At 49.2% G+C, this 12,140-nt stretch overlaps 3 protein-coding genes across 3 annotated transcripts; all 3 read right to left on the bottom strand.

Moving 5' to 3' along the window:
* Positions 1–887: 887 nt before the first annotated feature.
* HO133_002478 (uncharacterized protein) lies at positions 888–3,620 on the bottom strand (the record flags this gene model as incomplete). Its single annotated transcript, XM_037293404.1, has 6 exons — positions 888–1,444; positions 1,904–2,475; positions 2,528–3,112; positions 3,163–3,187; positions 3,260–3,442; positions 3,494–3,620. 6 exons carry the CDS (start codon positions 3,618–3,620, stop codon positions 888–890), a joined length of 2,049 nt encoding a protein of 682 aa, XP_037150233.1.
* Positions 3,621–6,287: 2,667 nt separating this feature from the next.
* On the bottom strand, positions 6,288–7,484 carry HO133_002477 (uncharacterized protein; the record flags this gene model as incomplete). Its single annotated transcript, XM_037293403.1, has 1 exon — positions 6,288–7,484. The coding sequence occupies one exon, from the start codon at positions 7,482–7,484 to the stop codon at positions 6,288–6,290; it is 1,197 nt and encodes a 398-aa protein (XP_037150232.1).
* Positions 7,485–8,697: 1,213 nt separating this feature from the next.
* Positions 8,698–10,464, bottom strand: HO133_002476 (uncharacterized protein; the record flags this gene model as incomplete). Its single annotated transcript, XM_037293402.1, has 1 exon — positions 8,698–10,464. The coding sequence occupies one exon, from the start codon at positions 10,462–10,464 to the stop codon at positions 8,698–8,700; it is 1,767 nt and encodes a 588-aa protein (XP_037150231.1).
* Between the last annotated feature and the right edge of the window lie 1,676 nt (positions 10,465–12,140).

The raw sequence follows: 12,140 nt of genomic DNA, 5'->3' as shown, positions 1-12,140 counted from the left end.
TCTTAGTCTAACTATCACAGCCATATTCCAGGCTACCGCAGCCATTGGGATATCCTAGCTATTCCAGCCATTTGGGCTATTGCATCGGGCGATGACGTGTCAAAGCCTTACATCAGGTGGGAAGCCCCATCTAATGCCGGCCATTGATACATCAGGTGGGAAGCCCCACCTAATGTCAGTCATTGGTACATGATGCCAGCCATTGGTACATCAGGTGGGAAGCCCCACCTGATGTCAGTCATTGGTACATGATGTCAGTCATTGGTACATCAGGTGGGAAGCCCCATCTGATGCCAGCCATTGGTACATCAGGTGGGAAGCCCCACCTGATGTCAGTCATTGGTACATGATGTCAGTCATTGGTACATCAGGTGGGAAGCCCCACCTGATGTCAGTCATCGGTAGCCATTGGTAGCCATTGGTACATCAGGTGGGAAGCCCCACCTGATGTCAGTCATTGGTAGCCATTGGTACATCAGGTGGGAAGCCCCACCTGATGTCAGTCATCGGTATCCATTGGTACATCAGGTGGGAAGCCCCACCTGATGTCAGTCATTGGTACCAGTCCTTCCGCAGAGGGGCTGCAACTTGGTGTTGAGGGAGTCAGATTCCTACCGCCTTTTCGTCACTCACCTAGCCTACCTATCATTCACTACAACACCAGCACCTTCCAGCCCGTCCGCGCTAGTGCTGCCGGTCCCTACTGCTTGCTGCCATAAATACCGTTAAAAGTCCTTCTCGAGACCTTCGCCCTCTTGGAAGACGTCTTGGGTTTGGGAGTTTTTCTAGCGCTGGGGGGCCTTTTTCGGGGCTATTTGCATATCTAAATATCTAAAAAGGTCTCAGCTGCCCCAGTGTTGGATATGCCCAATCATATATCTACAGATCTACTTGTGCATGCGTGATTTCTGTATGGCCTCACTGTTTGCGAACACTAATGCCTTATGTAAGACCGTTTCCTTGCCCTCTTGCATGGCATTAGGATCTGCGCCATGGTCCAGGAGAAGCTCTATCATGTCAAGAGACGAACTTGAACGTGCATGATCTACACAAGTCCTGCGATGGTCAGGATTGCCCGACCCATTGTTCACGAGCGCCTCGTATAAAGGAGTCCTTCCGCGCTCATCTTTAGAAGATCGTGAATTGGCGTCTGCACCGAGATCCAAGAGTATCTTGACAAGATCTTGATTTCCTCTTTGACTAGCAATGTGCAGGGCATTGGTTGCATCAATTTCGGTCTTTTGCAAGTTCGCCCCACTTCGCAATAGACTTTGAATAACTCCTGAGTTGGCATCTTCCAAAGCGCGGGCCCTGATATGTGGGGTTGAGAAAACCGATGGATCTTCCTGCAGACAGAGTTGGAGGATCTGTTTCTCTGTTCGCCCATCTAGAAATATGTTCATCGCCGGCCAATCGTAGGCATCAGGATATCGATGAAAGTCAACTGCGGTTACCCTGGCACTACGTGTCAGTAGGTGCGGTGGCACTTGATCCCAGCACAAGGTCCTGTATTGTAGGTAGGGTCTCAGAGACCGGTGACCAGAAAGATCCCTGAGAAGAAGCAGGAGAGGAAGGTGGTTGTTCTCGAGGGCCCAAAGATACATTGTCAAGTGGGGCAGATTAGACGGTCCTTCTCGACTGTGCCATGGCTTGAAGTCAAATGGTAAGGCTTTGTAGAACACCATTTCTTCAAATTTGCTCCAAGACTCCAGGGTGTATGCATCAAATTATTTGGCATGCCAAATCCAATTCTCTATGACGTAGTCCAAAAGGCAGTATTTTCGGGTCAATGATTCCGGCAAAGGCCTTTTTCCATATCTTCTCATGATCTCAGCATATTTGACATCTGGAATTGACCGCCTGTTGTTCCAGTTATATAGCCCAAGTATGAAATCGTATACACCATTGCTGAAACCCAGAACCTGGGGGATAAGGGGAAAGCCCGCCTGTCTTGAAGATTGTGCACCAAAGAGGTCTTGGTTCTTTCTAAAAGGAATCACTTGGGTCTCGAAATCAGAGAAGCCCAAGTATGTCAAGCAAATCTTGCCGATTCTGACGTCGGTCTGTGAATGGTGACTCTTCTGTTCGTCAAGGAACTGCCCAACCGTGTGATGAGCAAGGCGGACTGTACTGTCTCTTTCGTGGAATACGACCAGATTTCCACACACATGAAGGAAACGTTTCCCCTCAGTCTCTGCCGAAAACTTTCTTCTGTCCCACGAGACGTCATCAAAGTCAACGGCAACGGCATCTTTGAGCTCGTCAAACCTCAGCGGGCGCCTGGCACAGACAACCCAATTAAGGATCCTTTCAGCGAGAGCTTTCTGACGTACGGAACGGCAGGCAATCTTTTGAGAAATTCTCTCGTAGGTTGCTGTCAGCCCTTCCGGTAGGTCTTGTAAGGCAGACTTGAAGCTTCGCTCAGAATGAGACGGTTCGCAAAGTTCCTCCATTTGAAGAGAGACCCAAAGAAACCTGCAAATTCAGCGGTGGAACTAAGCAAGAAGAACGGAAAGGAGGGACTCACAGTCCATGCGCTTTTGCTGTAAGCTCAAGAACCGCGTTTTCTTCTAGATAGGGGTGATTGAGCATGACCGGAAGACTGTGAAGCCTCTGTTGAACAGACACTTTGACATAATGGTCGATGTCCTCAGCGACGCGGCTTTCCGAAACATCGAAGCTCAGGCACGATGGGAAGTGGTCTGACATCAGAGTGATCTCACGAGTCGAAAAGTACAGCCTCAGAAGCGTACCGCAGGATGTCAAAAGCTTCGCAAAACTGCCGAACAGCTTCTCTTGCGTGTCTGGACTAGCTTCATCCACACCATCAAGGATGATATAAACACAATGGTGGTAATTGTGAATGATACCTTCCAGGATTTTGGTCAGGTCACAAGGTAGAGGTTTTCGCATTCCATCACCATACGCTTCTCGAATCTTTACCGCTGTTACTTCATCTATACTAGACCTGACGACCAGCAATTGCTGGATGATTGTGCCCAGTATAGCGGAAGCGTCAAGAGTCTCGTGATCAGCATAATCGCAATAGAAATAAGCCACAGCAGTATGTTGGCAGTCCACTTCTTGCGACAGAGCATTGATCACGCCAGCTCTGGACTATCGATCAGATCAGGATTCAGTGCCCACAGATCAAAAGCTTACGTGAGAATGGTTTTTCCAGAGCCGGCTGTTGGTAGGTGCTTTGTCAGTACAGATCCAGCAAAACGTAGTTATAGGGACTCGGGCTAGGTGCTCTCACGAATACCGTAGCACCAGAGACATCGTTGCTGAGGTGTTCCTGTAGCCGATCTCCACAGTCCAAATACCTCTTGAGTTACAATCCAGATTCCAGTACCTGGATGTCTCAAGTCAAGTATTCTAGAATGTTGCTGTTCCCAATGGACTGAAGAGAGCAATGACAGAAGCCTAATTCGTTCAACCTCTGCCAGGAGGATTAATGAAACATGGCTAATGCGGAAGCAGCACTACCTACCAGACTTCTGGATCTCTTGCTGCTGTAGGTTCGCTCGGCTTACTGCTCTCGCTTTCTCTGCCTCGACAAGATGTGCCAGCTCAGCTTCTTTCTCAACTGACTTTCTGTGCCGTCTAAAGTCTGTCATCAGCGTTCCAAATTGCTGCTCGACAGACCTCCAAGAAATCTTGAAGATTATCTTCGCGTTCACAACTACCAACAGCTAATCAGCAAAGAGTGTTCTTGTGAGATAGTTTAAGAGATCGAACCAGACTTCCTAGCCTTTTGAAAAGCGGCCTTGGCAGTTGTGCAGAATCTGGTTATGTCCAAGTAAGCATTGGACAGGGACTGTGTTAATCTCGGGTTGGATGAGAAGAATTTTTCGTATGCTTGGAATCTGGGTATGACATCTCCAATCTGCTAGAAACAAAGCGATCATGACTGTGAAGTATGCCTGGAATTGGAATGATAGCTCCATCGATCAAGGATTAGAGAGAATCATCCTCGTATACCGGTGCCAGGGAACTCACATGAATGATAACTCGCAAAGAACCCCATAACAGACTTGAGATTGTTGATGCTTGAGACAACACGTCCATAGCCTTGCCATATTGATCGATGCCGGCTAGGAGGGAATTCAATTTAGAGGCAAGATATCGTGTCCTGCTACCGTCTTGATGGGTCTTTTGAGCAGCGCTTGCGCTGTAGAATATGTTTTCCAGAGAAGCTTCTGCGAACATGAGTCGCTCCGGCTCCTCTTGCAACTCTCATTGCCTCTCATCACAAGTAGTCCTGTGAGGTTTACTCATGTCTTCGCGACTACATCATTCTGAATTGCGCAATAGACTATCTCCGAGGCTTGAACCTTTCATTCACATGCTCCGTCGTGCTTTACATATATTTCTCAAAGTCGGTAACTCAACACTCGCTTACGCTAGTACTCATTCGGCCTAGTCATTGGTATATGAAGGCCTTCCCTATACATAGATATCCTTCTTTCTTAGATATCATTAAGAATATTATATCTAGTGATAAGTCTTATTATAGTAGTAACTATATATCTAGATATTTATCAATACTGATTAATATACTTTAATAATAGTATACAGATTAGCTAGGTTATACTCTGAAGGAAGTCCATTCTAATATCGCCGTGATACTTCACACGGTTCTATGTTACTTAATCGATTCCGTTTATTATAACGATTCGATCGAATAGAATTATAATTTCTACTTCTATAATTTCTATAACTTCTATTTAGCAGAGAAAATACTTAGAAAATATTACTAAGCTTTATATTACATTAATACATAATATATATCTAAAATAAACTTTAAGGATAAGAAATCTAATTCTTTAAAGATATCGCCGGGCATTATAATTAAGCGTAAGTTAGAGGAATTATAAGAAGCTAAATTATCAGATATCTAAGAGAAACTCGAGAAATTCGTTTATTAAAGGGTATAATAATATATAATATATAAATTTAGAATACTCTCTAACGTCTTTACTAACGACTTTATTCAATACGTTAGAGAGAACTTCGAGGTTCTTAATAAGAACGTTATTATTAGTCTACGAGATTATCTACGGGTTAATAGAGCCTATATTAAGAAAGAAAGAGGACTCTCGATAGCCAAAGAATTAGCGAACGTAATTAAGAAAGAGATCCTATGGCCACCAGACGACGAAGACCGTCCCTTATTAAAATCATCTTATTACTATCCTCAGCAACAGCCAGTTCAATCACAGCAGCCCTACCAATCAATTATCGAGGATACCACTCCAGTCCACCCTCCCCCCACTTCAAGCGACGGCCCTCCACGTCAGCCTCAACAACAGCCAATGCAGTCAATTCAGCAACAACAGCCTGAGGATACCACTACGCTTCTTCCCCCTTTCACCACAAACTACGGCCCAGATTACCGAGTCCCACACCTACTACCCTCACTCTACCAAGTTATTCAAGACTTCGAGATCAAGGAACAGGCCGTTGCAGAGGATTCTTTGAAGAGCACTACGAAGAAGAGTATTACCAGTAGCAGCCCTATCAACACGAGCCAACTCTCTGCGGTTTTACGTCCGCGCACTATATCGACTCTTAGAGAGCCTACTTTCTTACTTAGCACCGCTCGAACTCAGCATACTTTAAATCTCGCTCCACTTTTCGCCTCCCAGCATGCTCATTTTCTCGCCTCTTGGCTCGCCTCTTAGCTCGCCTCTCCGCTCGGCTATATTCGTAATATAGAGAAGCGGAAGGTTATAGGTCAAGGATAGGTGTATAGAGTATATAAACGATATATTCTTGATGTAGCTATCCAGGAATTTGGTCATAAGGGTCCATCTTTCTCTCATTGCTACTAGAAATACGCTTATCATAACCGGATCTACGCCCACTACAGTAAGAGAAGTAATTGCAGCTATAGAGAGCATTGCGAAGAAGAATTGGATCATCTTTCTCTTATCGCTACTAGAAATACGCTTATCATAACCGGATCTACGCCCACTACAGTAAGAGAAGTAATTGCAGCTATAGAGAGCATTGCGGAGAAGGATTCGAAGAAGTAATATTTTGATAGTATGCGAATAGCCTCATCTTTTTCGGTTTTTGCTAGTATCGATAACTCAACACTCGCTTACGCTAGTACTCATTCGGCCTAGTCATTAGTATATGAAGGCCTTCCCTATACATAGATATCCTTCTTCCTTAGACATCATTAAGAATATCATATCTAGTGATAAGTCTCATTATAGCAGTAATTGCATACCCTAGTATTTACCAACTCTCAAACATAAGAATACGTTGAATATCATTCATGTATGTCTCCTCACCCTGACTTCCGGGAACCTCTCATCACCATTGTTTCCCAGCAGACTTCCCTTCTTCCCCGTCAGCACAAACTCGGCAAAAGCGCTCACATACTCCACCACAATTTCCAACCCCCTGATCCCATCCAGCTTGCCCAGAAGCTCCTTCCCGTCCTCGCCCAGCTTTTTCCGAACATCCAAGACCTCGGCGACGAGAGGCATATCGCTGAAAGTCGAGTGCGCGGCACCGTTCAATACGAGCTCCAGCTTCCAGCCTGACAGACGCGCCCATTCCTCATCCCAGCGCCAGTACGGATCCGCACTGGAGGCTTCGGATACGAATTGGAGGATCGGCTTGGAAATGGTGGTGTTTGGCTTCTCCATCGAACCGAACATGCGGCCATCGACGTTGATACCGCCTTTGATGCGGGTGTCATTCAGCGCTGCCTCTGCAATTGTACCGCCGCCGAGTGAGTGGCCGAACGCTACGACATCCGTCGTGTTGATTTGGATTTTGGCGGATGATGGAGATTGACGGCTCAGTTCATCAAGTACGAAGGATATGTCCTGCGCTCGTACCGTGATGAGCAATTCTACCTCGTCTCGGGTAAGGGACTTGTTGAGCCCTATGACGGCCTGTCCATCAGGGAATTCGACGACCAGGGCATCATGTGGGTGGTCGATGGCGGCGACTACGTAGCCTCTGCGTGCTAGATCTTCTAGGAATGTGGAGTAGAAGAAACGCGGCGCCCCGCCGCCTGGGGAGAAGATTAGGAGCGGGTGGGCCATGGAGTCATCTTGAAGCGGAGCATTTTGCTGGCAAAGGGTCGAGAGCTGCTCGAATGTGTTGGTGGGGAAACCGAATGGAGTGACGAGTTCGTCGTATAGAGCGGCGGTCGTTGGAGGCATGTAAGGGGTTATGTGGTGCCAGTCGTCGGCTTTCGGTCGCTGTTCGAGGAAGTTCGTAGGGGGACTTGGTTGAGCGGGGTAGTACAGCGATATCATGACTCGTCTTTGCTGGGTGTAATTGGTGAAAGGGTCCAGGCGATTAGGGTCAGTCATGGGGATGTATGTGACCCCAACGCCGGTGGAACTGTCGAGGCTTGGAAGGACTTTTGGTTCTTGTAAATGAAATGCAGCTGCAGTGCAAGATGATATGATAGTAAGTATAGCCAATGGCTTCAACATGATAGGCCTTGTCATGATGGAAATAATGAGCCAACCAATCGTGCTTGATCGCAGCGGTTCTGCAAATTGCGACGGGGTCCACAGTATGCTCTTCTGTCGTCCCCCTCCTCCCCTCCAACATTATATTGTATCTTCAGCGCTAGGGACGGCGCGGAACGACGGTCTCTACTACCTTGAACTTCAGCCCTATCACTTGGCGCCCGAAGAAGAAACAGTCAGGGACAACTTCATAATGTTTAAAATACTGAAGCACGGCGAATATGAGTGCCGAGACCACCGTAATGGGATAGCTTTGTGTCCCGTTGCTACCTACTCGCTTGCTGCACTGGAAATCCTCCTCATCTTCAATACCTTTATCAGTCACCAATCTATTAACATCAGCGTCAGAATCTGACAGCACCCCCGCCGACCGACACCGCCATCGAAAACTTACAGGAAGCTTGTTCCACGGGTGATTCCCACCGGCTCGAGACCCTTCTGTCAGATCCAACCTCCACCGAAACCGCGCTCGATCCGGAAGAACAGCCCCACAACAGCGCTCGCCCAAGGCGAGAGACTATAAGCCTACCGTCAGCCCATCTCCCCCGTGTCCAAGCCCTCCAGAACTTCGGCCGCGAGCACAACCTACCCGACAACACACCCCCCACGCGCTGGGAAGTCTCTCCCGCCCTCAAGAGCGGCGACGACGCGATTTTCAAAGACTCCGTCAAGACGTGGCCCGATGTCGTAAACCATGCTTGATTCGGGCCACGCCGGCCACCCCCTCATGCAGCCGCTCATCGAAGATCATCCCCACCTCTCGGCCTACCCACTCGGACACGGCAGCTTACGCAAATGCTATCTGCGGGCCGGACGAGGGGCCGGGAAGATCGATCCGGCTCGCGGCTCGAAAAGCTCCCGTTGAGATGTACCGCCCTGTTGCTGGAACACGGTGCGCTGGGTACGGATGGCGGCGGAGAATGGCCGGCTTGATGTGGATTTTGGTTTGGCTTTCGTTGGCTTTCGTTTGGCTCTGAGGAACGGGGAGGCGGGAGGGTGAGATAAGGAAGGGGCTGCGGGTTTGCTCTAGATACTCAAGACACTTATAATGTTGATCAGATACGCGTGGCGGATGCATTGAGAGTAAGAGGGTAGATAGATGATATAGTAGACATATGTACATTAATATATTGTAGAAGCGGGGATAAGCCTCGTGTCTGCCAAAGCATCCCCTTCCCTTCTAACCGTCTCACACCACCGAAGTGATCAGCCCTACAATCGCAAGCCACACCATCGCCGTAAGATTCCTCATCTTCAACTGCCCAGCAGCTGACCGATGCGACTCCTTCGCCGACGTGCCCGTCGCATCGGGCCCCACCCCACCCCCGGACGCACCCGCAACAGTGTCCAATCCCGACGCAAGCGCCGGCCCCAACCCGGTGACCGACGCGAACGGTACAGTGCTCGTCCCGACCACGAGGTCGGAGCTGCCGAGCGATATGGCCGTGCCGGAGACGGTGATGGCGGTGCTGCCTTGGAACACTTCGGTGCCGTCGATGGCCAGGCCGCCGGGGTAGGCGGTGAATGTTTCGCCGGCTATGGTGAAGGTTGACGGAGATGCTGGTATTATTGAGTGGCCGGAGATGGCGAAGGGGGGTGGTGGGGCGGAAGCCTGGTTGGTGGTTGTCACTGCTGCGGTTGGAGTGGGGGTTGCGAAGGGGGATGTGGATGAGTTGACGACGAGCCCGCTGGGGGCTAGAGAGAGTGTGGTGCCCTGGTTCGTCATGGCGGGCCCTGATATGGAAAGGGTGGTGCCTTCTACGGAGATCGCTGTGCTGCCAAGGGGTACGAACGTCTCGTTTGCTATGGTAAGAGCGCCGGAGGCAGCGAGGATGACGGTGGAGTTCCCCACGTTAAGAGTTGCGGACGGATCGAGGGAATCTGCAGTGCCGTCGACGGTGATTGCGGGAGTGCCAGGAAGCAGGGAGCCGCTACCGAGAATGAAGCCGCTACTTCCTGGGACGGCTGTCAAAGTTTGCGAGCCCAGTACGAGAATCGGGCTTCCTGGTGGCGAGGGAGGGATCTGAGACTGCATCGACACACGGCTCGAGCCACCAGGACTCGCAGGGTACGGAGAATTTGCAGCCATTGGTTCCGACTGCTCTAGGCGGGACGTCGTTCCACCCTCTACTAAAGGGTTGGCCGCTGGCTTTGCTGTCTCTGTTGCCGAGCCTGCAACATTCACGGGTGCTGGAGTCTGCCGTCCGGATTCAAGTTCTTCGCCTACTGGTCTGTACGTCAGGCCTCCTACGACAACAGGCGGTAAGCCTCCTTGCCCTTGCACAGACTTCAGATTTTCGTGGTCAAGCCCATTCGGCTCCGAGTCATGTTTTGCATAATACCCATGCCATTCTACAGTCTCAGAGTTTGCCAGGCTGGCCCGGGATTTTCCTTGCCAAATGCCAGCACTGCTGCGCGTGTGATGCGCATGGACTGGGGCATAGGTGATCCCTCCCACGATTATTGGTTGGAGCATGGAGCGCTTGACTGATTGACCAACTAGTTGCAGACCCGCTCCCTGGGGACTCGATGAAATGCTAGGCTCGGAAGAGCTTCTTGGCTTGGCTGGCGGCGAAGCGGTTGGCACTGTTGCTTGCTGGGCAATGGTAGCTAAAGGTGAACCATCGCGGGTTAGATTTTTCGCAGGTTCTCTAGCTCCCGCAGATGAATCACTGAGTAATGGCTGGGGTATGAGTTCAATCGTCTTGAGTACGGTGACCGGCCCGTTGACGTTGGTTGCCTTCGTGGAGCCATTGAAGGAGAAATAATTATGCGATGTGGAATTTGTCGATACGTTCGCAGTCCATGTCAAAGACGCCGCCGCTGATATCGTCGACGCGCCCAGTACTACGGTCGATGGATTTGGACCTGTCGAAGATACCGGAGTAACAGGCCACCCTCGCGCAGCCGGCAGCCCAAGCAGGCTAAGGATTGAAAGTGGCCATTGAAATTTCATGTTGGTCACTGGCAGTTACGGTGTGGAAAGCGGCAAGATCACAGGTGTTGGACATTTTGCGTTCGATGAAGGAAGCGCGCATGTAAACAGAGCGCAATCCACCAGACCATTATATCATACAGAAAACAGAGAAAGAGATGGCAGAGGATATCAATGTACCGCAACGTCAACAACATGAAGTCGAATTAAAATCTGTAACGTATGGCGCGGCGCGGAACAAGCGGGTGTTTCATCTTCGTGAACCTAGCAGCAAGTCCAGCGATCAACGCCTGGGAAGTTTACGTATATATTCCGGACTCGGCCGTGTGAAACGCTGGCGTATTTTGAAGTCCTGGGCGAAACGATCATCTCGCTGGTCTTACTGAATAAAGTAAGGGAGATTGAAGAAAATAAACATTGAGAGATACTAGCGTGCCAAGCCTCTTGGCGAAGACGCCAAGGAATGAGACTGACGGTGGGCTACTCAGAATTTGATGCTCGTGCATCTAAGAACCTTAGCTCAGATCCCCGTTCCTTCAATCATACTAGGTGGGCTTCGCACAAAGCCTTCAAGCGAATTTTCAACTAAGAGAAACATGATTGGCAGGCGTGGAATGTGATTTCAACGGTCATGAGCTTGCTGTGCTTCTTTAACGACGTTGAATAATTGCTTCACTACGTTGATCCAACCTTGACGCCTCTGACAATACGCGGAACTGGCACAGCGAAGAGTGTAGCCACGAAAAAAGCTAATCATGATAGGAGAGGCATTGAGTGGCGAAGGCCAAATGATCGGGATACAATTACACTACCTTCTCTTGCGGTGGGCTCTCGAATATCGTGAGTCATTACTGCATCTTCAACATGCCGCATATCTGGCCAAACACTACGACTTCGCCCTGCGCCAAGGCTTTGGTATGAGCGGAACCTTTGCCGGAAGAGCCGTCACACGTAGCCACCAGATCATGACAAGATATTTAGGTACAGAGGAGTGAAAGAACAGCTATCCAGCATTGAGTGCCGACAGTAATATCTGGACGCAGTCAGTCTTGCTTAAGAAAGCAACGTCGAGTGAAAAGATTGAGGAGCTTGTGCGTGGATGAATCTTATTGCTTAGCTTCGGCCGCTAAAATAGCTTGCCAAGACCTTCGGCTAACCTGCCACAGTATGGAGTCAAAATCAGACAATACCTGAAGGTATCTTCCTGTACGTTGATTCTCTATTTCTACCCCAACACAGTGGATTACAAGATGCCTCCAGAAATAAGATATGCCAAAGCTCAAGCATATATTCTTTCTGTCAGTGCATGCATTCATGCTAGTTCTAGTCACTACCTTATCGCTCTGTATATCAAGAACCATCCGGAAAGCGCATGTCAAGTCTTTGACACGATGACACCGTGCCGCCTCTTGTCTATTTCCATTTCGATACTATCGAAGGAGCAGTCATTAGGTATAAGACCCTATGATGAAAGCTTTCGTTGGAGATCCTTCCACTCAGTGCCACTGCAAGTCCGTATCTACTTCACTCCCTCCTTATTGTTCAGAAAAGGCCATGAGTGCAAGCGCAAGGATGACATAGCCAATGTCTTCTTGTGTACCTAGCATCTGGTCCCTCTGTGCTAAGTGATGGTTGGAGGAATACAATTAGAGCAATGTAGCCTTCTGCGATTGTTCGATGCAAAAAAAGCGTAAAGA

Source organism: Letharia lupina (genome assembly GCF_014066315.1).
Source record: "Letharia lupina isolate WasteWater1 chromosome Unknown contig_15, whole genome shotgun sequence".
NCBI lineage: Eukaryota > Fungi > Ascomycota > Lecanoromycetes > Lecanorales > Parmeliaceae > Letharia > Letharia lupina.
Note: the sequence above shows the minus strand (reverse complement) of the source record. Positions and strands in the feature narration are given on the sequence as shown.